Source organism: Cavia porcellus, unplaced genomic scaffold (assembly GCF_034190915.1).
Source record: "Cavia porcellus strain 051 isolate PalLab524CR breed Dunkin Hartley unplaced genomic scaffold, mCavPor4.1 scaffold_4, whole genome shotgun sequence".
Lineage (NCBI taxonomy): Eukaryota > Metazoa > Chordata > Mammalia > Rodentia > Caviidae > Cavia > Cavia porcellus.
Window position 1 is genome coordinate 100896640 of NW_026947487.1, and position 25110 is coordinate 100921749.

Genomic DNA, 25110 nt, shown 5'->3' on the forward strand with positions numbered 1-25110 from the left:
CTTTGTTTTGAAATTATCTATTATTTATGGCTTTATTCCAAGCACTAAATCCTGAGCAATGGGACACCAAGAAATGAAATAACATGGTAGTAGCAATTTGGTTTGGTCACTTTTCAGATCTCGTATTTTTGTTTCCTTTTCTCTGCATTAATATTAAGTATTTCATAGAGTATAGTGGTTATAATAAATACAGTTCGGGACTCTCAAGGGTACCCAAACCTTTGGTAATGACCCACGAAATGTCCCATTTCGTCTCATTCTTGTAGCTGAAGTCAAGACCTACAATTATCTTTTTGCTATATTTACAGTTTTTGTCATCTGCTTTGTCCACTGGCACCTATGCCAACCCACATTTGTATCCCACCCCTAGCAGTATGATCCTGGCTCACACGAGGCACTCAGTTATTAAACAGATTCAAACCATGCTGCCAGCCTTCCTCAAACTCACCGCGGTGCCCCCGGAGGCAGCCGGTATAGGGGCTCACGCGCGATGGACTCTGGGTAGTGTAGTTCCCCCGCGCGGCGTGTTTTGGGATGTGCTGGCGTGAAGCTCCGCATGCGCAGGCGCACTTCTGGCTTTGCCCCACCACTGCGGCCATTGTCTGCCCCCCGTTGCGGCGGAGACCGCTTTGGGCACCTGGCCTCTCGACTGAAAAGAACGGAAGGGAAGAAAACGTGCAGCCGGGGCGGGAGGGGCCAACCCGAGGGCCTGGGTGGGCTCGAGGTCGCAAATCCGGAACCCCCTGGAGGCGGTGATTCTAGAGTGCGCACGGGCTGGCGCGGCACCTCGCGGGTTTGGGGGCCTCGCCCACCGCCAGCGGATGGGACTGGGCGTGGCCGGAGGGGTCGTCCCGCGCCGCGGGAGGTTCGCCTTTGGGCGAGCGGGAGCTGCGGGAAGGGGCGGGGCCCGCGCTCCTTCCCATCCTCTAGCTGCACAGTGGCGGAGGGGGCGGCTGTCGCAGCCCAGTGAGCGCCCTCTCCTTTCTCCGCAGTCCCTGCCCCGGAGCCTCCCCGCGAGGCAGGAATGGCTCCCAGGCCGCCCCCCGCCGCGCCCCAGGTGAGCCGCGCGTTTGGATCCTGCCGAAGCCCCGGGACCTGTTGGGGACAGTTACTGTGCTTCTCCTTGAGATACCCGGTCTTGACTCAGTTGCACCCTCGGAGGCTCCCTACCACGTGAAACCACAGCGTGTCCAGAGCTGGGCCGTGCAGGATTCCCAAAGTGGGTAGGGGGTTACATGGGAGTAGACCGCAACAGGGCAGTGTGATCTTAGGAGAGCAGCTAAGGTAGAATGTGTTGGAAGTGTCAGTGCGGAGTTCCGAATGCGGGGCCACTTATTTGAAGAACTCTTGACAATGGAGAGAGAGAGAGAGAGAGAGAGAGAGAGAGAGAGAGAGAGTGTATATGTGTATGTGACAAGATAGAACACTTAGAGGAGAAAGTGAATGAGAATGAGTTTGGAGGGAGGAGTTACAGCTTGGGGCCAACAGCCAGTAAAAGACCTTAGAATTCAAAAGTTGGTCAGAATATGCTTAGGAGGAGGCTGATATGGGTTTTCTTGGCCAACAATAACAAACAAACAAACAAACCAGGACTAACTTGTCCAGAGCTTTTCGTGTCCTTTTCTGCTAGGGTATTTTGTTGTTGTTTTTGTACTGGGAATTGAACCCACAGCCTTCGCACTGAGCTGCATCCTCAGCTCTTTTTGAGACAAGGTCTCATTTAAGTTGCCCAGGTGGGATTTGAACTGTGATCCTCCTGCCTCAGCCTCCTAGTCCTTTTCTGCTTTAACGAAGTTAAACAAGTGCACAGCTCCAGAAGTCCAGCCTTCGTCTTTGACTGATTTTTGAGCCTATTCATTTTTGTGGCCCTGGGGACATTTTTATACGGAAGATCTGAGATCATCCATTGATTTACATGAAGTATTTCATTGAAAATATAAAACCCATGGGTTATCCGGATCTTTTAATCCATATTCTCTTTGGTTTTTGTTGTTGTTGTTTGTTTGTTCTGTTTTTGGTACTGGAGATCAAACTCACAACCTCACGCTTGCCATGCAAGTGCTTATGCTGCTGACCTAAATTTTCGTACCCATATTCTCTTTAGAATTAAGAAAAAATTAAACGTCATAATTGCTAGGTGTATGATATAATCGAGATCAGTCCTGATAAAATAGTAATATCTAAAAGCAGTTAACAAATTTAGCATACACAACATATAGTGTACATATATATATCTATATAATTTTTAAACTACCTGTTTTATAAAAGTGAACCTAAAGGAATAAAGCAAGTAATACTAGAGGAAGATAGTTGGTTTGAGGAGAGCCAGAGCAAATTACCGTCATTTTCACCTTATACACTTTAAAATGTTCCCTCCGAAGGCTGTGAGAGTTGGGATGATTCAATACTTCATCTGGGGAAACGATCCTTTCAGAAGGATGATTGCTGTTTTTAGTGGTGAAAGTGGATATGTATTTTGAATGATGAATTTTAGGGACCACATTAAACTTCACATTTATAGCCTTGTTTTTTAAAGTACTTTGACTCAGTTACATTGCCCTGGAATCATTTGATGGTTCTCTTGACTTACCTAACACAAACTGCAGATGTCTGTCAGCGATGAAGGACAGAACAGGACATTGGCCCCTAGAGTGGGACTTTTTAGGTCAAAATTTCCCTTTGTCAGTAGTTTCCCTTCTGTAAGCATAGTCCTCAGGAGAGTGCAAAACTGAGGAGTGAGTGACATGACTGGCACCCTGGCTGACAGCAGAGGTGAACAGTCTCATGCAGAAGCATATCATTAGAGGCAGCTCTGAGGTCAAGAGAGGGGCCAAAAAATTCTACCTGTGGGAAAGAATCAGTTGTTTGAATGAGAACAGAGTCTAAACAGTAAAAAAGAAGTGCTGACTAACTGTCAGAAGAGATGAGAGACAAGATATGGGAACATATTTAGGAAGCCCTTTGTCCTCTGTGACAGCAGGTGGGGTGGGTTACTGGTAATAAGTAGAAAGGAGTTTGGATTTGTTTCATTCGTTCATTTAGGAGACAAGTCACTGAGCCCCCTTTATGTGTCAGACAGTTATCTAGGCATCTGGGGAAACTTAGTGAACAAAATCTTGAAGATTGCTCTCATAATGCTTTTATTCTAGAAACAGGAGAGAGATGAATTCAATGTTTACAGTATCCTAAAAGATGATAGTTTTAAGAGAAAAAGGTAAGGGAGATTTGAGTGGGTAAGTGAGGAGTTTGTGATGGGGTGCGGTTTTAAATAAAATGGTCAGAGCATTGACGCCTTATCCTTACTGAGATGGTGACATCTGAGCAGACCTCAAAGGAGCTGCAGGTGCACATGTGTGGGGCGGAATGTGGTGTGAAGAGCGTAGTCTCACCATGTCGGATGCATTCAGGGAGCAGCAAGGAGGCAGTTTGAGCTGATAATTTTGGGCAGGAAAATAGTGTGACTTTTTCTTACATAGAAAGATTACCATGCATGATGAATCATAGGGGAATGTTTGAAAGTTGGAGCTCCTTTGGAGAGGTGTTTTGATGAGTGGGACCTTCCAGTGTAGTTAACAAAGATCTGCAGGGGCGACAGCAATGGGTGAGGTGGGATGCGCCCTTCGAGTCATTAGCATCATTTGGATTGTTGGCGGCCACCTCTGTGTAAACACTCTGCACTAGTTCACTTTTTAAAAAATTCATTATATATGTACTTCATTTTTAGTTAGGAGGGAGAATGGTATTATCCATAATGACTAGGTTTCATGGTGTTTTATCTTTTAGGGAAGGTATGGAGAGGGAACAAAGCCTGGCATCTGTTGACTTCAGATCCTAAGAGCTCTGTGGTTAGATCGTCATAAAGAACAGATGCAGTAAAACTTGGCCCAGACATAATGCTGCTGGGTCACCAGGGGAGACCAAGCGTCTTGTTGAATCTGGTCAGGGCATTTGTGATCAAGGACATCAGAGTTCCCTCGACCAGTGCTCCTGTTTCCCAGCCTCCTGAGCTGATGCGAGCTGGTGTGTAAGCCTCACGGAAGTGCATCTTCCCTAAAGTGAGGTTACAGACCCTTCTCACTCCCAGAGAGCCTGTGCCAGTACTGTTCTCAGGTCCTGTCCCTGTCGTGTTTACCTGCCTGTTTCTGTACCAGGCTTTGAGCACCTCTAGGGCAGAGCTGTCCAGCTCCCTTTTTCCTTTGCTCCAGAGTAAACCCAAGGTGGTTGTGTGTGAGTGGACATTCAGAACCACTAAGCCCCAGCAGCAGTTTTATACTTTCTGTTCTTTGTGTAGCAGAAACTGTATTTTCTAATTATAGTGACTTTAATTTTGTGATATAATAACTGCATGAAGCAATGTCCCTTGCACCAAACAGTTTTTAAGTTTTTGTCCTAAAAACAATGTTAGGGTTATCCAAGCCTGTTCCATTGACACTGATTTCAAAAATAAGAATCTTGGCTGGGGATAAACCTCACTGACACAGTGCCTGCATGGCAAAGTCCTGAACTCAATTCCTGGTACAAAAAAAAAAAAAAAAAAAAAATTGAGACTCTTTCTTTTTTCTGCCTTGTATTGCTTTTATTTTATTGAAATATACTTTATTATGTGCATATATATGAAAATAGACTTAAAATAGTTTTTCCTTTAAATTAATTTTTTTAAAGACTTATTTTTTACAGTATAGAAAATTGAACCAGGGCCTCACACATGCTAGGTGAGGGCTCTATTACCGAGCTATATCCTCAGCCTTTTTTATTTTATTTTATTTTATTTTGTCTTTTTCCTTTTTATCAGTACCAGGGATTGAACTCATGACTGCCTGCTTGCAAGACAGGCGCTTATGCCGCTGAGCTAAATCCCCAGCCCCAGCCCTTTTTATTTTGAAATGTCTAAAGTTGCTTAGGCTAGCTTCAAAGGTGTGATCCTCCTGTCTCAGCCTCCAAGATAGCTAAGACTGTAGGCTTGGTCCATGCACCACCTTATTATAGACTTCTTTTCCAAATCCATTTTATTTCAAGAATTAAAAAAAAACTACAACAAAATTTCAAAGCACATCAGTCAAGGGGCAGCAATGGTATATACATTGCACATTGTCATACCCAAATCATTCACCCAGAGCACAAGACAAATGCGTTCAATTGTCAGAACAATATAAGCACAAATCTTTCTCCTCAATAAACTCAGAGAACTTAGTAGAATTAACTATCTTAACTATTTTTTATATACATATACATACATATGTACATGCTTTTTCTTTCAGCTTCTAAAGAAACAATACAATATTTACACGTGTGTCTTATTTATTTCACTAATGAGTATGTTCTCAAGTTGCATCCAATTACCTATACAAGTCTCCAGTTTATCCTTCTTTACAACTGAGTAGTACTTCATTGTATAAAAACACCACCTCTGTTTTATCCATTCCTCAGTTATTGGGCATTTAGGTTGTTTCTAAAATCTGGGTGTTACAAACTGTGCTGCTATAAATATAGGGGCACATATATTGTTGTGGTATGATGTTTTTGATTCTTTTGGGAAGATACCCAGAACGGATTAGCTGGGTCGAATGGGACCTCTACTTCTAGGTTTTCAAGGAATCTCCACACTCATTACCACAGTGGTTACATCAGTCTACATGCCCACCAACAGTGGAAAAGGGTTCCTTTCTCCCCACAACCCCTCCAGCGTTTGTTATTGTTTGATTTCTTAATATTAGCCATTCTTTCTGGGGTGAGGTGGAATCTCGATGATGTTTTAATTTGTATCTCTCAAATGACCAATGATGGTGAACATTTTTTCACATATTTGTTTGCTGTTTGTATTTCTTCATGTGAAAAGTGTGTATTCATCTCAGATGCCTGGTTTTGGGTTGGGTCTTTAAATCTGGGAGAACTGAATTTTTTAGTTGTTTGGATGTTTTCAATAGTAATCCTTTGTCTGAGGTACAGCTGACAAACATTTTCAGCCGTACTGTGGGTTGTCTCTACTCTGTTAGTGGTTTCTCTTGTTATACAAAAGGTTTTCAGTAGGGTGAGATTCCAGTTGTTGATGCTTTGTGATAGTTCCTATGCAATCAGGGTTTGGTTAATAAAGTCTTTATCTACACCAATATCTTCAAGAGTTTTACCTACTCTGTCTTGAGCAGATTTAATATTTATGTTTTAATATTGGGATCTTTGATCCATTTTGATTTTAACATGGTACATGCTAAAAGATATGGGTCCAGTTTTAATTTTCAGCATGTAGAGAGCCAGTTTTTCTGGCAGCATTTATTAAAGAGGCTGTCTTTCTTCCAGTGAGTATATTTGGGACTTTGTCAAAGTTAAAATGGCTTAGTGTGTCTGTGTCTTCCCTATATCATTGGACCAGGTTTTTTTTTTTCCTGATACCATACTGTTTTTATCACAGTAGCTTTACAGTATAATTCTAAGTCAGGGATTGTGATGCTCCCTACCTTATCTTTGTTGTCCAGAATTGCCTTTGCTATTCTAGGTCTTTCTGGTTTCAGATGAGTTTTAGGATTGTTTTCTCTAATTCTGTGAGATATGCTATTGGAATTGTATGGAATCTGTATACAATTTTGGAAGTATGACCATTTTCACTCTATTGGTTCTTCCTATCCAAGAGCACAGGATAGCTCTCCATTTTCTAATATCCTCTTCAATCTCCTTTTTTAGAGTACTGTAGTTTTCAATATAGAGGTCTTTTACGTTCTGTGTTAGATTGATTCCTAGATATCTGTTTTCTTTTTCTTTTGGATGCTGTTGTAAAATATATTGTTTCCCTGATTTCTCTCGTTGAGTTTGTTATTCCCATACAGGAAGGCCATTGATTTTTGAGTGTTGACTTTGTAACTAGCTATGTTACTGAATTTGCTTATTAAATCTAGAAGTTTTTTTGTGGAGATTTTGGGGTCTTTTAAGTAGAGTATCATGTCATTTGCAAATAACGATATTTTAACTTCTTTCTTCCTTATCTTTATTCCTTTTATTTCTTTCTCTTGTCTAATTGCTCCAGCTAAAGTTTCCAGGACTATGTTGAATAATAGTGGAAACAGTGGACACCATTGTCTTGTTCCTGATTTTAGAGTAGAAACTTTCAGTTTTTGTCCATGTAGCATGATGTTGGCAGTTAGTGTGTTGTAGATGGCTTATATCAGATTGAGATAAAGACTATTCCAATTTTCTGTAGGGTTTTTATCATGAATGGGTGCTGGACTTTGTCAAAAGCTTTTTGTACATCTATTGAGATGATCATATGATATTTGTCCTTGGCTCTGTTAATATGGTACATTACATTTATAGATTTACATACGTTAAACCACCCCAGGGATGAATCCCACTTGATCATGGTGTACAGTCTTCTTGATGACTACCTGCAGTCTGTTTGCCAATATCTTACTGAAGATTTTGCATCAGTGTTCATTAGGGAAATTGGCCTGTAATTCTCTTTCTTAGTTGGATCCGTCTCTGGTTTTGGTATCAGAGTAATGCTTGCTTCCAGGAATGAATTTGAAAGTATTGCTTCCTGTTCAATTTCATTCAAGAGTTTGAGAAGTAGTGGTGTTAGAGCTTCTCTAAATTTCTTGTAAAATTCAGCAGTGAATCCATCAGGGCCTTCTTTGTTGATAGGTTTTTTAATCTTCAATTTTGTTTATTGATACTGGTTTATTTAGGACTTTTATATCTTCTTGATTTAGCTTTGGTAATTCATATGTATCTAAGAATCTGTCCATTGCTTCTGTATTTTCCATTTTGTTAGAGTTTTCAAAGTAGGTATGCATAGATGATTTTCTGGATTTCTTCAGGATCTCTTGTGATTTTGCCCTTTTTATTCCTCATTGTGCAGATTTGAGTCTTTTCTTTCCTTTTTTTTTTTGATAAGGTTGGCTAAGTGCTTGTCAATTTGATTTAATCTTTCAAAGACCCAAGTCTTCAGTTCATTGATTCTTTGTGTCATTTTTTTAGCCTCCAGTGTGTTAAGTTCTGCTCTGATCTTTATAATTTGCTCCCTTGTAGGAGCTATGGTTTAGCTCTTCTTTTTCTAGAAGTTTGAGGTTCATCATTAAGTTGTTTATATGTGCTTGCTCTGTTTTCCTGATATGGGTATTTACTGGTATAAATTTTCCTCTTAAGACTGCCTTCATTGTGCCCACAAGTTCTGGTATGTTGTATTGTCATTATCATTCAACTGTAAAAACTGTCTAATTTCTTCTTTAATTTCATGTGTGGCCCAGTGGTTGTTCAATAGGGTGCTATTTAATTTCCATGTATTTATGAAGTTCTTGTGGGTTTTTTTGGCATGGATTTCCCATTTCATTGCACTGTGCTCTGATAGTCTGCATGGGCTAATTTTTATTTATTTATTTATTTAAGGAGAAAAGGAAAAAAAAAGCAGTGAAGGGGTACAAGTTATACAGATTTACAGAAGAAAAAAATGCGCAGTAGGAATTCACTAGTTAATGGATTACATATTGCCATCTTAGAAATAATTGTTCGAGTCACAAAATTAAAACTTGTAGAGTGGACATTCCAACAATGATACTGCAAACAGTTCTGTTCAATGATCCAATAAAACTCTGTGATATCATTTTCTATCTTATACACTTAAATATACATGCAGTTATATAGTTTAGAGCACTTTCTTTTCCTCTCTTTTGTACAATGACTATTACACATTTTGGGTTTCATTGCTCCCACGGTTCTTATTGCTTTTTTGGAAGAGAGTAAAACCAAATGTGACATAACAGAACAGAATCAGTCAAGTCAAAAGGGTGGACATAATAGATAATATAAAAACATAATACAAGGTGATCAACAATGGTTACCATAATGCCTCCCGCTATCTCTAATAGAATTGCCTATATCATTAGTTGTAATACAATTGAACAAAACAGTAAAGAACAAAACCAAAATATTGGAGACATTGTAGGTCTTCAAAAGTAGATAAAAGTCAACGAGAATGGGCGTTATAATGAATCTCATTATCTTCTCAGCTGATGCCTAAACTTTCGAATCTGATACTATCCAGCAAAACAGAATAGAGGAACCTCAGTCAAAAACAAGATGGTGAGAGTAATACAGGGCTTCAAATCGAGATAATAGAAAGTCAAAGTGGGTTACTATATTATATCCTGCTATTTTTTTCCCTTTAATTAAATGGATAAAAATAAAAAAGTAAACAATGGAGTGGAGATTGAGAAAAAAGAGGGCATAACAGCGAAACAGGGCAGATCAAAACATAACCATTTAAGCAGAATAGTGTTTCACCACCAGATAATTCCGACCCAAAAGTAGTTACCATATAGACTCTTTCCTTGAAGTCCTTGAGTACAACTTCGTATACTGTAGCATTAAGTATATCAAAACAATGTAAAACCATTTAAGAGAATGACAGCATTATAGAGTATTTAGAATCGACTAACAGAAAATGAACAATGGTTTCTGTATATTCTCCTTGTCTTTAAAAGGTTTTTGCTTATACTATCGTACATAATAAAATCCAATAAGATACAACCTGTTTAGACCATTGGAGACAGAAGAACAAAAGCTAGATGAGACTTCAAAACAAGATGGTACTAAATCAGTATTACCTATTAAGATGTCATTTTCTCCAAAATAGCTGTTCCTATTATCCAATCTTCTCTGTCTCATTTCTGTTGAGCTCTTTTTCTGTCAGTAGCTGTCAGTTTGTCTTCTTCATTTTGTTCTCTGCTCCATTCGTTGTGGCCTCCCCGCCACTATTTCTGCGTTCTTTGTATTTTTCTTTTTTTAGAATATCCTGCAATACTTTCTGTAGGGTTGAATTGGTGGTTGCAAATTCCCCCAGTTCCTCTTTATCCTGGAAGCACCTCGTTTTTCCATCAATTTCCAGGGACAGTTGTGCAGGATATCTCAATCTTGGCTGGAGATTGTTATCTTTCAAAGCTTGAATTATTTCCCCCCATGCTCTTCGTGATTTGATGGTTTGTGCAGAGAAATCTGCTGTAATTCTGATGGGTGTTCCCTTGTAAGTGGTCTGTTTCTTGTCTCTTACAGCTTTTAATATTCTGTTCTTGTATTGAATTTCTGGAATTTTTATTATTATATACCTGGGTGTTTCTCTGTTAGGGTTGTAGGTAGCTGGGGTCCTGTATGCCTCATACATCTGAGTACCTTTACCTTTTGCTAAATTAGGAAAATTCTCCTGGATTATTTCTGTGAGTAGCTTTTGTAGTTCACTTGTTTGTGTCCCTACTTCTTCTTTTATGTTCTTAATCCTTAAGTTATGGCTCCTCTTATCATCTTCTTGTCTTTGTATTATTGCTGTTTGTTTCTTTGTTATTTTTAAGAAGTTTTTCATTTCATTCTCCCATATTACAAGTCTGCCCTGCAGTTCAGATAGTCTGTCCTTAGTTTCTTTCAAGCTGTTATGTCAGTCTTGGATAGACTTCTTAATTTCTTGATAGTCCCTTTGAACCTGCTTCACATACTCAATGCTTTCTCTGTTTTCTCCATCTAGCAATTCTCCCCTCTTTTTCTTTTCTTCCATTCCACCATCTGTTTTTTCCTGGGTGGTGCTTAGCATTTCTCTAACTATTCTGCATACTTCTAGCTTCAGGTCATTGATAACTTCATTCCTGAATTGGTCTATGAGGCTCTCTATATGGCGCTTAATGTATATTGGTGTGGTGTCCACTATTGCCTGTTTCTCAGAATTGGGGGCCGAGGAGCCTTTCTTGTTGTTTCCCTTCCCCATATTTTCTGTTCCTTATAAAATGCAAGCTTACATAGGAGGCCCGGCTTCCCTGCCTGTCAGCCACAGCCTGATCAAATTGCGCTGGCTAGGTGTTCCCGCCCACCGCTGCGTACCAGGGAGTTACGGACTAGGCAGCCTACTCGGGAGTCACCCCTCCGGGCCACCGTCAGGCTCTGGGATCTGGGTTAGGCCAGCCTACTGAGTCCGCCCGCAGCGTCACGCAGGCCAGGCACTTTTCACCAATCCCGTCCGAGAGGGGAATGTGTGGCTGGAGTCGCCACCGTGCCCTGCTCTTACAGGACTGCCCGAGCCCAGAAAGTCCTCCGCTGGAGTCAAACTGTGGTAGGGGGTCCGTTTCTCTCACTCACCTCGCCACCAGTCAGTTTTCGTGTACGCCTCCTTGTCCGTCCTGTTTTCGACTCCGCAGACTCCCGTTCCCAGAGCTTCTGCGCGTCTCTCCTTGCTGAGCCGCTGTGGAGGCAGCCAGCCGCCGGGCGGCGGGAAACCCAAATCGCAGTTTCCAATGGCGCAAGGTCGAGCCTCCACACCGAGTCTTTTCTGTTCCTATTTTAGCGCCAGGACTGTAATCTAAGTTGGTTTCTCTCAGCCCAGTTCGTTCCTGAGTCAGCAGAGCATATCTCTACCGGTTCATGTCTCCTTAGTCCGCATCATTCCTGGCCTCTGAGCCGAGCCTTTCAGAGAGCCTCCGGTAGTTGCTGTTGTCTGTCCGCCATGTTCTCCTGGAAGTCCCCCGCATGGGCTAATTTAATTTCCTTTGCATTTACTTAAGCATGTTCTATGAGCTTGTATATGGTCTGTTTTGGAGAATGTCCCATGTACAACTAGGAAGAATATGTATTCTGATGTTGTGGGGTGGAACACTCTGTAGACATCTGCTAAGTCCATTTGTTCAAAAGTTTGATTTAGTTTTAATATTTCATTAGTGATTTTTTGTCTAGTTGATCTGTCTTTTTGTGACAGTGGGGTATTGAGATCTCCTAGTTTTATTAGGGCTCATTTGATTTTTCATGTCCATTAGTAATTGTTTTATTTAGTTGGGTACACTGATATCTGTTGCATATATATTTTGATTGTTGTCTTTTCCTCATGGATTGTTTCCTTTATGAGGATATAGTGACCTTCTTTATCTGTCTTGGCTTGAAATTCACTTTGTCTGCAAATAGAATAGCTACTCCATGGGCTGGGGATTTAGCTAAGCAGCATAAGTCCTGGCAAGTGTGAGGTTGTGAATTCAACCTCTGGTACCAAAAATAGATTGCTATTCTTGCTTTTTTTCTGGATTCCTGTCACATGGAGTATTGTTTACCATCCTTTGACTTCCAGTCTATGAATTTGTTAATTAAATGTGTTTCTTGTATATAGCATATTGTTGGATCTTGCTTCTTGATCCTTCTGGCAGTCTGTGTCTTTTGACTAGTGAATTGAGACCACTAATATGGATGGTTATAACTGATATGTTTTGAATTATCTTTGTCATGTTATTTTCCTGTTGTTGGCTTTCCCAGTTTTTTCCCTCCCTCTAATTGTTTCCTTTCCCTGGGGAATTTCTTCTGTTGGGGTTCATGGAGCTGCAGTCCATATTATCTCTTTCTAGAGTGTCCATCAAAACATTTTGGAGTGCTTTTTTGGTGGTCGTAAATTTCCTCAGATGTTCTTTGTCATGGAAGTATCTTATTTTTCCATCAATAGTCGGGGTACAGCAATCTGAGTTGAAAGTTGTTTTCCTTTAGAACTTGGACTACTTCAAGCTCTCCTTGACTTGAGAGTTTGTGCTGAGAAGTCAGCTGTAATTCTTTTTTTTTTTTTTTGTCTTTTTCCTTTTTATTGGTACCAGGGATCGAACTCATGACTGCCTGCTTGCAAAGCAGGCGCTTATGCCACTGAGCTAAATCCCTAGCCCCTCAGCTGTAATTCTAATGGACTTTCCTTTATTTGTGATTTGTTTCTTTTCTGTAACAGTTTTTGGAATTGTATTGTGTTGAATTTCTGGAATCTTGATTATGATATGCCTCGCTGTAGATTTTTTTATCATAGCTAATTAGAGTTATGCCTCATTTATCTGTATATCAAATTCTTTTTCTCTACCAAGTTTTCTGTCTTGATATCTGTGAACATTTTTAAAATGTCATTGGTGATAAACCTGCTTGTTCATTGACTCCAGTTAATCTTAATCTTAAGTTATTCTTTGTGTCATCTAGCAGCTGACAGGGTGATTTCTCATGGTCCCTTGCTGTTTTTGAGAAACCTTTCTTTTCCTGGTTGCTAACCACAAGCTTGTCTTTAATCTGTGAGATCCTGTTCTCACATTGGCCTAATCTGCTTCAGATATTTTTAATGGGGTTTTTATTTTCCTGGATATTGCTTGAATCTGCTTTATCGATTCCATTTCTTTTGTATGCTAAGCTTCCATAATTTTCTTAAGCTTGTGTTTTTTTAATTTTCCTGTATCTGCTCTAATGTTGCTAAGCATGGCATGTATTTTGGTAATCTCTGTAGTTAACAGAGAGATTTTTTCTGATTTAGTTTTTTTTCCAGATCCTCATTCAATTTTTTTGTTGTTTCCACTTGAGAGCGATCTGGGGGGTGGGGAGGCTTTTGGATTGTCCCACCTCCTTGCTCTGGATTTGCCTTCGAACTGGATGTCTGAGGTTGCATTTTGCTGAAGCATCTTCTCATTTTAGTTTGTCTATTTTTTTAGTTTACTTCCTGGGGTGATGCTTGTAAGTTGCCGATGGTGGGTTGCTTTATTGGTAGCATTTAGGCCCCTTAGATGGTGATTACTTCCTCTGAGTTATCTTCCAGGTATAGCTGGCTTTTGGGTTTTGAGTCTGTTGGAAGATCTTACCTCTTCAGGATGTTGGAGAAGTTGTTGCTTGTTAGGCTTAGTCCCTGGTTCTTTGGCACTGTGCCACTGCATTTTCTGTGATCCTTAGTTAATCTTAGTCATGGATTATCAGGACCAACAGCTGTTTAGAACAATTATGTCAATTTTGGCCATAGTATTACCAATAGCATCTAACACATCCTAGAAAACAGCTAACTTTTGAGCTAACTCTTAATTTGCAACTTTTAACCATATAAACTGGATTTATGATTATATAGCAAAATGTAAAACAAACCAGATAATTATATGCAGTATATAAGTCCATAATGTGTCAATTTTGTCCCCAGGGTTATAATTTAAAGTGGATTAAGGAGGAAATAGAGAGTGAAATGATAAAGAGATTAGAAGTGAGGTTGAAGGACAAAGGGGTACACCAGCTTGTGGGAAACGGGTGCAGAAGATGGAAGGAAAAGAGAGATGGCAGAGATAAAATGAAGAACAGAACAGAACCACATCCATAGAGAGGTTAGGAACCACTTTCACACTCATAGAAGTGAAGAGAAAGAGAGAAGAAAAGTAAACAAAAAAAAAAAAAAAAAGAAAGAAAGAAAAGGAAAAACAAATAGTCCACTTCCAGAATTCTGTCTGGTTCAGTAGTGGTCAACCTGTGGGGACAGAGTCCTGAATCGTGCCGATTTGTCCCAGCAAGCCAACAGTTGCTTTATGGCAGAGTAATGCATCACCTCAGCAGGCTGCCCTGAGACCGGACTCATTGGGCTTGCCACAGTCCAAGCCATTTCCACGGGTCTGTACCCAGCTGGGAGCTGCTATAGGAAGCCAGCAGCAGTTCTGGGTTCTGAGCTAATCCACCAGGCTCCAAAATGGTTCCTGGCTAATCTGCGTCTCCCTCACGGGAGGACTAAATCCTCCGCACTCACCACCAGCCGGTGCAGGACTGCATGTCTGCTGCTCCGCTCCACTGCCATGTCTCTCTGCAGAGACCACCCGGGTTGCCAGCAGTCATGTCACCATGACCATGCATCCCCAGTTTGAACAACTCTCGCGCAATGAGTTCCATCTGAGGGCGAAGGTGCCGCCAGATACCCGCTTCTTCATTAAAGTTTTTCTTTTTATTCTCACTGTGGGCTTCACTTCGCACGTCAGGTACTTCCTTGGTCCAGGGGACCTACGTCTTTCCTTGTCATCTTTCTCGTGATTCTAGCGTGTGGGCAGTGATTCTCAGAGAGGCTGTTTACTCTGCTGCTTACCATTCTACCATCTTCCCAGGGTCTTTCAGAGCTTTTTTTTTAATTTTAAAAAACTGGTGAAGTACAGATAACATAAAATTTACAGTCTTAACTCTCGTGTGTGTGTGTGTGTGTGTGTGTGTGTGTGTGTGTGTATTTTACTGGGAATTGAACCCAGGCCCTTGGCCTTTTTTATTTTGAGACAGGATCTCTACATTGCCCTGTCTGGGCTCAAACTTGGGATCCTCCTGAGTCAGCTTCTCAGAGTGCTGGGATTACAGATATGTGTCATCATGCCCGGCTCTAACTCATAATTTTGTTTTAGCTTTTTCAAAACCACTTGTTTCCCTTCAACAAGAACCACCCACCATTCGCTCATCAGATATTTTTGAAGTGCCTGCTGTGTGCCAGGTAGTGGCTGTTAACCAGGCTCATGCTTCAGTGAGGAAGTGGTGCCTCCTTTCTGAGGGGCAGCAGTACACTTAAGTGAAGAAATATAAAGAGGGTGTACACCATGACTGAATGTAGTACCTGGCCTGTGGTGAATGTTCAGTAAATCTTGTCTGTTGCTCTTATATTGGGAACCACCTGAGGAATTATTTTTTTGAGACAGCATCTCACTGTACAGTTCAGACTGGCCTTGAATTCACTATGTAGCTGAGGCTGGCCTCAAACTCATGCAGTCCTCCTTCCTTGGGCTCCAAATGCTGGGATTACAGTCATACACTACCACAGCTGGCCCTGAAGAAGTTTTAAAAGATGCTTTATAGGGTCTTCCACTTGTGGACAATTTAGAAAAGTTGCCCAGATGATTCTGAATAATCTCTACATGACTGGTATTGGCCATTCTGAAATTTAAAGGATTTTGAGAAATTCTTGAGTGAGAAAAACATGAGTAGATGGTTGTGGTTTTGGAGTGGAGATGTGGACCAAATGCTGAAGAGGGTCCAAGGAGGGTGGAGGATCTAGAAAAACTTCACAAGGAAAGCGAACCTTGAGCTGTTTCTACAATGATGACTAGGAATTTTTGCTGTAGAGCTAAGGGAAGAAAGTACACTATCGTCAGAATAGAATATTCTGGGGATGAAAAAATAAAGTTGCCAGGGCTAAGAGTTCATGTGGCAGGAGCCTGGACTCTGTGATGTGAAGTTTAAGAGAATGATTCAGAAGCCGGGAGAGGATGGCCTGAGGTGGAGATCTAGAACAACACTGTCCAAAAGAAATAGAATCTGCATGTGTAGTGATTTTAAATTGTCTAATAGCCACAATGCAAAAAATAACAGATAAAATTAATTTTAGTAATACATAGTTTTCAACCCAGTGTATCCAGATTATTCTAGATGTGATCAGTATCTTTAAAGTACTACTAAGGTATTTTTTTGGTACAAGTCTTTGAAATCTGGTGTATATTTGATACTTGTCCCACGAGTGTAGCGTAATCAAGATCATCATGTCCAACTAGTGGCAGGAGAGCTTGAATTTTTTCTTAGTGCAGTGAAATGCTGTTAGTTTTAGGCAGTAAGTATCTTGAAGTAAAACTGCAGTGAATGACTGTGAAACAATAAGATGAAATTACAAGATCTCCAGGATACACAGTCAAATGTGAAAGGCAAGTTGTAGAACAGTACATATGATTGTTTCATAATACAAGACTGGGGGTGTGTGTGTGTGTGTAAAATTTGGACAACAGACTCTTAACTTTATAAACCAAAATGTTAAGAGTGATTATTTCTGGCAATAGATTGTTCTGGGGACAAAGAAGAGCTATCGCTTTTAAGTTCCCACCATCCCTGATTTTGTAACAAAGGTGAATGAGTGAGTGGTAAGTGGGGTGTGGGTTTGCAAGACACATTGCCCCTGGTGAATTTTTGCGGACACATTAGACCCAACACTGCTCCCTCAATGTGGTGAGTGCGTGATACTGCTTCTGATAGGTCCTACAGTGGTATGTTCCCAGTATTGCCATGGGAACATTGATGATGTTGAGCAAGATTGTGATCCGACAGGAATCAGTGACATTCAAAGATGTGGCCGTGGACTTCACCCAGGAAGAATGGCATCACATGGACTCTGCCCAGAGGACCTTGTACAGGGATGTGATGCTGGAGAACTACAGTCACCTGGTTTCTCTTGGTAAGGTCCACTTCCCTCACTGTGCTCCTAGCCTGGGTAACTGAGCAGGGTGCCCAGGGACTAAAGCTTGCTTCTCTCTTTGGGACTCAGCTTTCCAGGGTTTTATGCATGCTGCTTTAGGTTACAGGTATTTATTTTGCAGAGCCAGACAGCCACTTTAATTGCATGACTCCCTAAGTTACATCTTGCTTTTCCTTCAGAGTTCCTGAGGACCAAGACTAGTACTGACTTGTAGGAAGATTCTTTGTCCACTTGCACAAACAATCTTGTGTATTTACCCATGAGCAGGATATCAAGTTTCCAAGCCAGAGGTGATCTTCAAATTGGAGCAAGGCGAAGAGCCATGGATATCAGAGGGAGAAATCCAAAGACCTTTCTGTCCAGGTAAATGAGTATGATCTCTCCTGTAGGAATCAGTGCAGACAGTGACACAGTTTGTAGGTGGGCACCTGGAAGGAGCTGATTGGGGAGCTCCTAGATTTGCCAAGGAAGCTGAACCCCTCCATATATATATATATATATATATATATATTTTTTTTTTTTTTTTTTTTTTTTTAAATTTTTTAAACTGGGAATTGAACTCATGAACTTACAACCTCGTGCTTGCCAGGCAGGCACTGTGCTGCTGGAGCTATGTATGTCCCCAGCCCTGCAGCCCTCTTCTGGACATGGAGTGACAGCTTTCCATGTCCCTCTTCTCCAGGAGAGTGCTCTGTTGTCAGTAGGTCTTGGGGACTAACACTGACCCCTTTTTCTTCTTTAAAAGCAACCTTTGCCTGGCTGAGAATACCATCTTTGTTTATCTTGCTGGATTCTTTTCTTGTGTTCTCAGATTCCTTTCATTATGTAGAGAGGCCTTTTCTTATTCAGATCTAAATTCAGTATTTCCTTGTTTTGCTTTGCTGATTTCACTGTTGGATGGTCCAGACTTGTAGGAAACATTGCAGCCTTGAGTTTCCCTTCCTTTGTAAACCACCTTCAGACGCCTTTTCTTGGCCTCAGTCGTGAAACACCAGTCCTGGGAGCAACACCATCTTCTTGCCATCACCTTTATGCTGGTTTGGTCCATTGCCTCCCTCCATGTCCCCATTGTATTGTCCTCTCCTAGTCTTCTGCCTTGTGAAGGGTTTTTGGACTTTTTAGGTCTATGGTAGTCAGCATTCCATCACTCTAAGGAAATGCCTGAGGTAATCAACTTATAAAGAGAAGAGGATTTTTCTGGTTGACAGTTTCAGAGGTTCCAGTTTGGATGGGTTGGCACTGTTGCTTTGGGCCTGGGGTGAGGCAACACATCAAAAGAGGATCACCTGGTAGAGGAAAGCCATTTACTTCATCAACCAGGAAGCAAAAGGGAAAGAGTCCCACTATCCCATTAAAGACATACCCCTAGTGACCTAGGCCTGATTTCCTAAAGGTTCTACCATCTCCTGGTAGCACATCTTGGGCACCACACATTTGATACGTGGGCCTTTGGAGAACATTTTACTTCCAAGCTGTGATAAAGTCTTTTCTTATTTTTCCCCTAAATGAAGCTGCCTTAAGAAATCTGCCCTCCAGTCTCTGCTGCTTTCATCTCCAGCCAGTGCATCTTGCTACCTTGCCTGTTACTCAATTCTAATCCCTAAAGCTAGACACCATAATAATTTTAGTCCTTTTTTTTTTTTTTTTTTTTTTTGGTACTGGGAATCAAACTGAACATCACACTTAGCAGGAAACCACTGAGCAGCTGAGCTAAATCCCTGGCCTGTCTTTTTATTTCTTTCAAACCAGATTATTTTCTTCCTTTGAGAAGTTTTTTAGATTTTTCCTGAATTCTAACTTCTTGTGGTAATATTTTAAATCAGGTCCTGAGCTTAGATTACTATAACTCTCAAATGGAATTATTCATTCTTTGTTTTTTATAATCTATATTGGTGTTTTTGTCTATTTTGTTTTTTGAGTTTTTTTTTAGTTGTTTGTTTTGAAATAGGATCTTACTATGTAGTTCAGACTTCAACCTCCCAAGTGCTGGGGTTACAGATGTACACCACTATGCCTAGCCTTATATTGGGTAGTTTTTAAATTAGAGTTTTATCCAGGTGTAATTCACATATTATAAGAGATAATCTGCTTCTTTCTCTTCCTCTTCCTCCTCCTCCTCCTTTGACAGAGGATTTTGCTATATATTTTATGGTGGCCTTGAAATCGCTGTGTAACCCAAGCTGGCCTTGCATTTATGATCCTCCTGGCTCACCTCCCAAGCGCTGGGGATTAGAAGTGTGTGCCACCACATCCTGCAAGAGTCACTCTTCTGAAGTGTACATGTGATTTTGTGTCTGTGTGTGTATCACAGTTGTACATACATTACCATTGTTTGTCACGTAAAGCATCAGAACCTTTTCATCATCCAAGGCAATTAGGAATCAGCCATGCATAAGGCACTGATCCCAGCTACATAGGTGGCTGAGGCAGGAGGACCACAAATTCAAAACCAGCATAAGGATTCTATCTTAAAATAAAATGGACTGGAAGTGTAGCTCAGTGATAGAGCACTTGCCTAGTATATGCATAGCCTTAAATCCAATGTGCAGTACCACAGAAACCAAACCAAACCAACAAACAAAAAAAGCAAATTATTTTTTGCCTTTTAATTTAAGTTGATTCTGTTTTCAGAGTAAGGAATTTGAGGGGTGGTAGGGACCCTTTTTTTTTTTTGAACCCCTTACAGCATTTTATAAAAAGTTTCAAATACATAGAAAAATTGGAGGGAAAAATCATACAGAGGTCACCATATATATGACACAAAGATTTTATATTTGCTGTGTTTATAATTTGCTTTATCACATATCTTTTCATCTATTCATCAAATCATTTTACTTGTTGAGGCTTCTCTAAGAAAATTGCAGACCACAGTACATTTCACTTCTACACACATCATTACTGTTTAGTATTTTTATAGTTGTTTAAGAAAATGTTGCATACAATGAAAACACACCTCTTATATGTACCATTCAGTTGGTTTTGACAAATGCCTTCTCTTTCTCACCCAAATACCTGTCAATATGGAACATTTCTATTGTTCCAGAAAGCTTTTTGCCCTTCAGTTCTGAAAGTTACCATCCTTGAATTCTACCAATTAATTAATTATCTGGTATTAATCTTCTGAGATAAAAACATACTTAGAGACCTATTTATTAAGCAGACTTAAATAAATCCTTCTGGTTAAGAGGGGTGATTAGTGAAGAGTCAGAGCTCAGACTAAAATCACAGCAAAGATGCTCCATGAAATACTTTTTCTGAGTTTGTATATAGTCCTCAATCTCCAAATAAATCAAAGAATATTTTTAGGTAGATCATTGATGGTAGATTTTCTCTGAATTGTTTAATGACCTGGAAGCTCAAAGGTTACTTTAAAGATAAGGTGGCATGGTGGTGCACAGCTGCAATCCCAGCACTCTGAGAAGCTAATGTAGGCAGATCTCAAGTTTGAGCGCAGCATGAGAAACTCAGTAACTTAATGAGACCCTCTCAAAAAATAAAAACAGCTGGGAATATAAGTCAGTGCAAAGGTCCTAGATTCAGTTCCCAGGACCATTTAAAAAAAAGAAAAAACAAAAGTAGACCTTGTAAAATGAACCGGAGACATGGAGAGCAGATAGAATCCTGCAGGTTGGCCCTTGATCCTAGTCCAGTTGTATCTCTGCCTACACTCTCATGCTCATTTCTACTCTTGTTCCCTAACAAGTCCACCTATTTGGGCTTTCCCAGTTCTCTGAACCTTCAGCATACTCTGGATCATTTAAGGAAATTTGTCAAAATGGCAAGAATGAAAAAATTCCTTCCCCAGTCACCTCTTCATGGGCTGCAGGACTAATTTCAAAACATAATCAATGCCCCATTCATTTCCTTATTGCTATTGTAGTCATTTGTTTCAACAAGAAGGAATAGGGAATTTTGTACTTTTCCTTTCTTTCAGACCAGAAGACAAGCCCAGAAGCTAAATCATTAAGGCTGTACTGCACATCTGGAGTATCCCATCACACAGATGATTTCTCACATGTCACATTAGAAGATGCCTGGAATGTTACTAGCCAGCTAGGGAGGCACCAGGAAAATTGGAGGCTATACCTGGGGTCAGAAGTGTCTACACAGAAGAAAATAACTACCCCAGAGGAGAGTTTTGAGCAAAATAAGTTTGGTGAAAACTCTAGATTGAACATAGACTTGATTCCACAACTGAGCATTCCTTCAAGAATAAGGTCTAGTGAATGTGCAACACTTGGAAACAGTTTGGGATATAATTCAGATTTACTTAATCAGAATAATACCATTGCAAAAAAGAAGCCCTATAAATGTAATAAATGTAGAAAAGCCTTTATTCACAGGTCATCACTTACTAAGCATGAGAAAACTCATAAAGGAGAAGACACTTTCCCCAATGGTACAGGTCAGGGAATTTACCCTGGCAAGAAACACCATGAATGTACTGACTGTGGGAAAACTTTCCTCTGGAAGACACAGCTTACTGAGCATCAGAGGATTCACACTGGAGAAAAACCCTTTGAGTGCAATGTGTGTGGGAAAGCCTTCAGGCATAGCTCGTCCCTAGGTCAGCATGAGAATGCTCATACAGGAGAGAAACCCTATCAGTGCAGTCTCTGTGGGAAAGCCTTCCAACGCAGTTCTTCCCTTGTCCAACACCAGAGAATTCACACTGGAGAGAAGCCCTATCGATGTAATCTGTGTGGGAGGTCCTTTAGGCATGGCACATCCCTTACTCAACATGAAGTCACACATAGTGGAGAGAAGCCCTTTCAATGTAAGGAATGTGGGAAAGCTTTTAGTAGATGTTCTTCCCTTGTCCAACATGAGAGGACTCATACTGGAGAGAAACCTTTTGAATGTAGCATATGTGGAAGGGCTTTTGGTCAGAGCCCATCCCTTTATAAACATATGAGGATTCATAAAAGAGGCAAACCTTACCAAAGCAATAACTACAGCATAGATTTTAAGCACAGCTCTTCTCTTACTCAAGATGAAAGTACACTGTCTGAAGTGAAATCCTACCATTGTAATGACTGTGGGGAAGATTTCAGTCACATTTCAGACTTCACTGACCATCAGAGAATCCATACTGGAGAGAACCCCTATGATTGTGAGCAGGCCTTTAATCAACAATCTGTTCCTCATCCAGGAGAGAAACCTTATCAATGTAATGTATGTGGAAAGGCTTTCAAAAGAAGTACAAGTTTCATAGAGCATCACAGAATTCATACGGGAGAGAAGCCCTATGAATGTAATGAATGTGGAGAGGCCTTCAGTCGACGTTCATCACTTACCCAACATGAGAGAACCCACACTGGAGAGAAACCCTATGAATGTATTGACTGTGGAAAAGCTTTCAGTCAGAGTTCATCCCTTATTCAGCATGAGAGGACTCACACTGGAGAGAAACCCTATGAATGTAATGAATGTGGGCGTGCATTCCGGAAGAAAACCAACCTACATGATCATCAAAGAATTCATACTGGAGAAAAACCTTATTCTTGTAAGGAATGTGGGAAGAATTTTAGTAGAAGCTCAGCCCTTACTAAACACCAGAGAATTCATACAAGAAATAAACTGCAGGAACCCTAAAATTAAGGAATGCATAGAAAGCTTGAGTTAAAATACTGTTCCAATTCAGTATCAGAGGATTCTTACTGGAGGAAAAGTCTGAAAATGTAATTACGTGTGTTTGTATGTTGTGGTGAAGAAAATTGTACCACTAGACAAAATTTTTAATAAGTTAAAAGCCACATTCTCATGTCTAATTATAGGCTTTTATAAAAACATACGTAGCCGTTTAGAAATGATATGCCTATATATTGGACTTTACAAAGCTTCCAAATATAGGCATATAGGACATCAGCAACTTTCCACAGCTTGATGTGTAACTCCTACTGTTTACAGCCTTTTTAAAAATAAATAAAATTTCTACTGAAATTCATTTTAAACATTGCTTGACAATTGCACTGAACTTAAGCTCTTATATGAAATTCTCTATGAAAACCAATTCCATTTCCAGGAATTATTCAGAGAATTTGACCAACTTGCCCAACCACTTTATTATGCAGACAAAGAAAATTGAAAGCCAAAGACCTGAAGTGGTTTGCACAGCCTATCATGGCAGAGTTGAGTGGAAAAAGGTTTCCTAGATCCTTGGGCCAATACATTGCTACCTAAAAGGTATTTTGGAATTCAAAGGGTTTTTAAATAAATTTTATGCAGGTCAGATATCCAGACATTTAATAAGTGCCCATGGATTGGATATGTTGGAATTCCTGAAAGCCCATGAGACAGCAAAATATATACAAATTTGTCACAAACTTATTTAAGGATGTTTATTGGAAGCTTGTAAACCAAAATGTTAATAGAAACTAGGTGATTAATCTGATGACTTCTTTTCTTTTTGCAGTTATAATTTCACTTTCTGCTAACATATATCAGTTTTGTAGAACTATGAAGTTTTTTAAAAATTGCACTTTTAAAGGCACACTCATGAAAAAGTACTGCCCCAAGGTTCCTATATCAGATCAATGGAGAAAGCACAAAAAACTAAGGAAGTTGTTTCCTAAATTAGTTTTGTTGTAGAGAAGTATAAACTCAATTACCCATTTCTGTGTTTGACTCATTAGAGAAACAACATAGTTAGGCTTATATTATGTGCAAAGGAAATACATCTCTGCTAAAAAACAAAACTTGTTTTACCTCGGTGTTTCTTTTCCATCAGAAAAGCATGAACTAAGTTTCACTGGCCCACTTCAATTCTTAATGTCTCCTAGTGCCTCGTATCAGCTATCCTAAAGGATTTTCTAGAACCTTTGTTGGTTCATCAATACCAGCAGTACAGAAAAACTTGGAAACAATGGTAGAATTGATCCTTTGCACACAAGAGCCACTCCCCACACTGAGTTTTCCTAGCCATGATGATCCTCAGGGAGAGATGATATAAGTGATGACAGTTGGCCTTTCCTACTGACTTCTTTGCACACCATGTAGTGGAATCTACTGCCCCTCTCTAATCTTGGATGGCATGAGGTAGCTCTCAAATACTCTTTGTCATTTTGAAGAGAACAGGTAAATACACATGGGAGCTGATGTGGTATATATGTATAGCCTAATACATCTTTCACCTGTGAAACAAGATGGATGGCATGTTCCATAGCAGATCTGTCCAAAACATTAGCCATTTTTTAAAAAGACTGTTTATGATGCTCTGTGCTTAGCACACATATCACGGCCATGTTCATGTGATCTTACACATAGTTTGACAGCTTAATTCTAGTGAGGTGCTCCCCTACTGAGCAGCTGGAGTACCTGTCAGGAACTGGTTTCTGGTTGCTTGGGAAATCCCATAGTAGACTACTTGGTGGGGATGGCATGAATTGTGACCAATTGAGTGCTGATCCACAATGTTATTGAAACTTACCAAATTTGGTTCCACAAAACCCAAAAGAGACTCCTGGTATGTGTGTGGAGCCTGGCCTAACCATCACTCAGATCCCAACACCCCTTCATGGACAGGGAGGGAGCCAGGACAAATGTGTGGCTCACTGAACAGAGGGTTTCCCAGTACCAGCAGTCCTGCAACCGGGTGCTTAGGAAGGCAGCCTTTTAGTGCTGCATGAAAGGTATCCTTGCAACAGCATTGTATCCTTTTAATAAACAGCCTCCGAGTTGAACAGAAGTCAGTTTGTCTTTTTGAATTTTCAGAATTTGGCTAAGATTAAAGGATGGCACATCAAGCAGGTCACATTAACTGGTAAGTTCTTCACAACTAGGTAAGTTAATAATAGTTGTCATTTCTTTGTCCCTTATGTGAATGACATTGATCTAAGTGTTGCACTTCCGTCATTTAGTTTTTGTGACCCCCTACTTAGAGGGGCTATGGTAGCTCTTGTTTTGGGCCAGTGTTTTCTCCTTTCTCATGTAATAATCCCTGGTGTACCGACCACAGGAGCAGAAGTCAGAGTGTTCCTAGGACTCTAGAGTAGGACTCTTAAGGGTAGTCATGTGACCTGGTTCAGATAGTCAGGTCCTTTGCAAGAATTTTTTCAAAGTTAAGTACAACTATTACTAAGTTATCTTGCATGGTCTTCAATTTGAAATCCTCTGCCTCAACCTTAAGC

The 25110-nt window shown here is 40.4% G+C and overlaps 1 protein-coding gene across 3 annotated transcripts; it reads left to right on the plus strand.

The window, feature by feature from the left end:
- The first annotated feature begins 617 nt into the window (after positions 1 to 617).
- Zfp90 (ZFP90 zinc finger protein) lies at positions 618 to 22935 on the plus strand. Of its 3 annotated transcripts, none has more exons than XM_013154972.2 (5): positions 618 to 763; positions 993 to 1057; positions 16762 to 16960; positions 17249 to 17344; positions 20916 to 22935. In XM_013154972.2, the coding sequence occupies exons 2-5, from the start codon at positions 1025 to 1027 to the stop codon at positions 22574 to 22576; spliced, it is 1989 nt and encodes a 662-aa protein (XP_013010426.1). In that variant the 5' UTR covers positions 618 to 763; positions 993 to 1024; the 3' UTR covers positions 22577 to 22935. The 3 variants fall into 3 exon arrangements, with proteins under 3 accessions (XP_013010426.1, XP_013010427.1, XP_063103632.1); XM_013154973.2 differs by having other exon boundaries at positions 16834 to 16960; XM_063247562.1 differs by lacking the exons at positions 618 to 763; positions 993 to 1057 and adding an exon at positions 1084 to 1219 and having other exon boundaries at positions 16834 to 16960.
- Positions 22936 to 25110: the final 2175 nt, after the last annotated feature.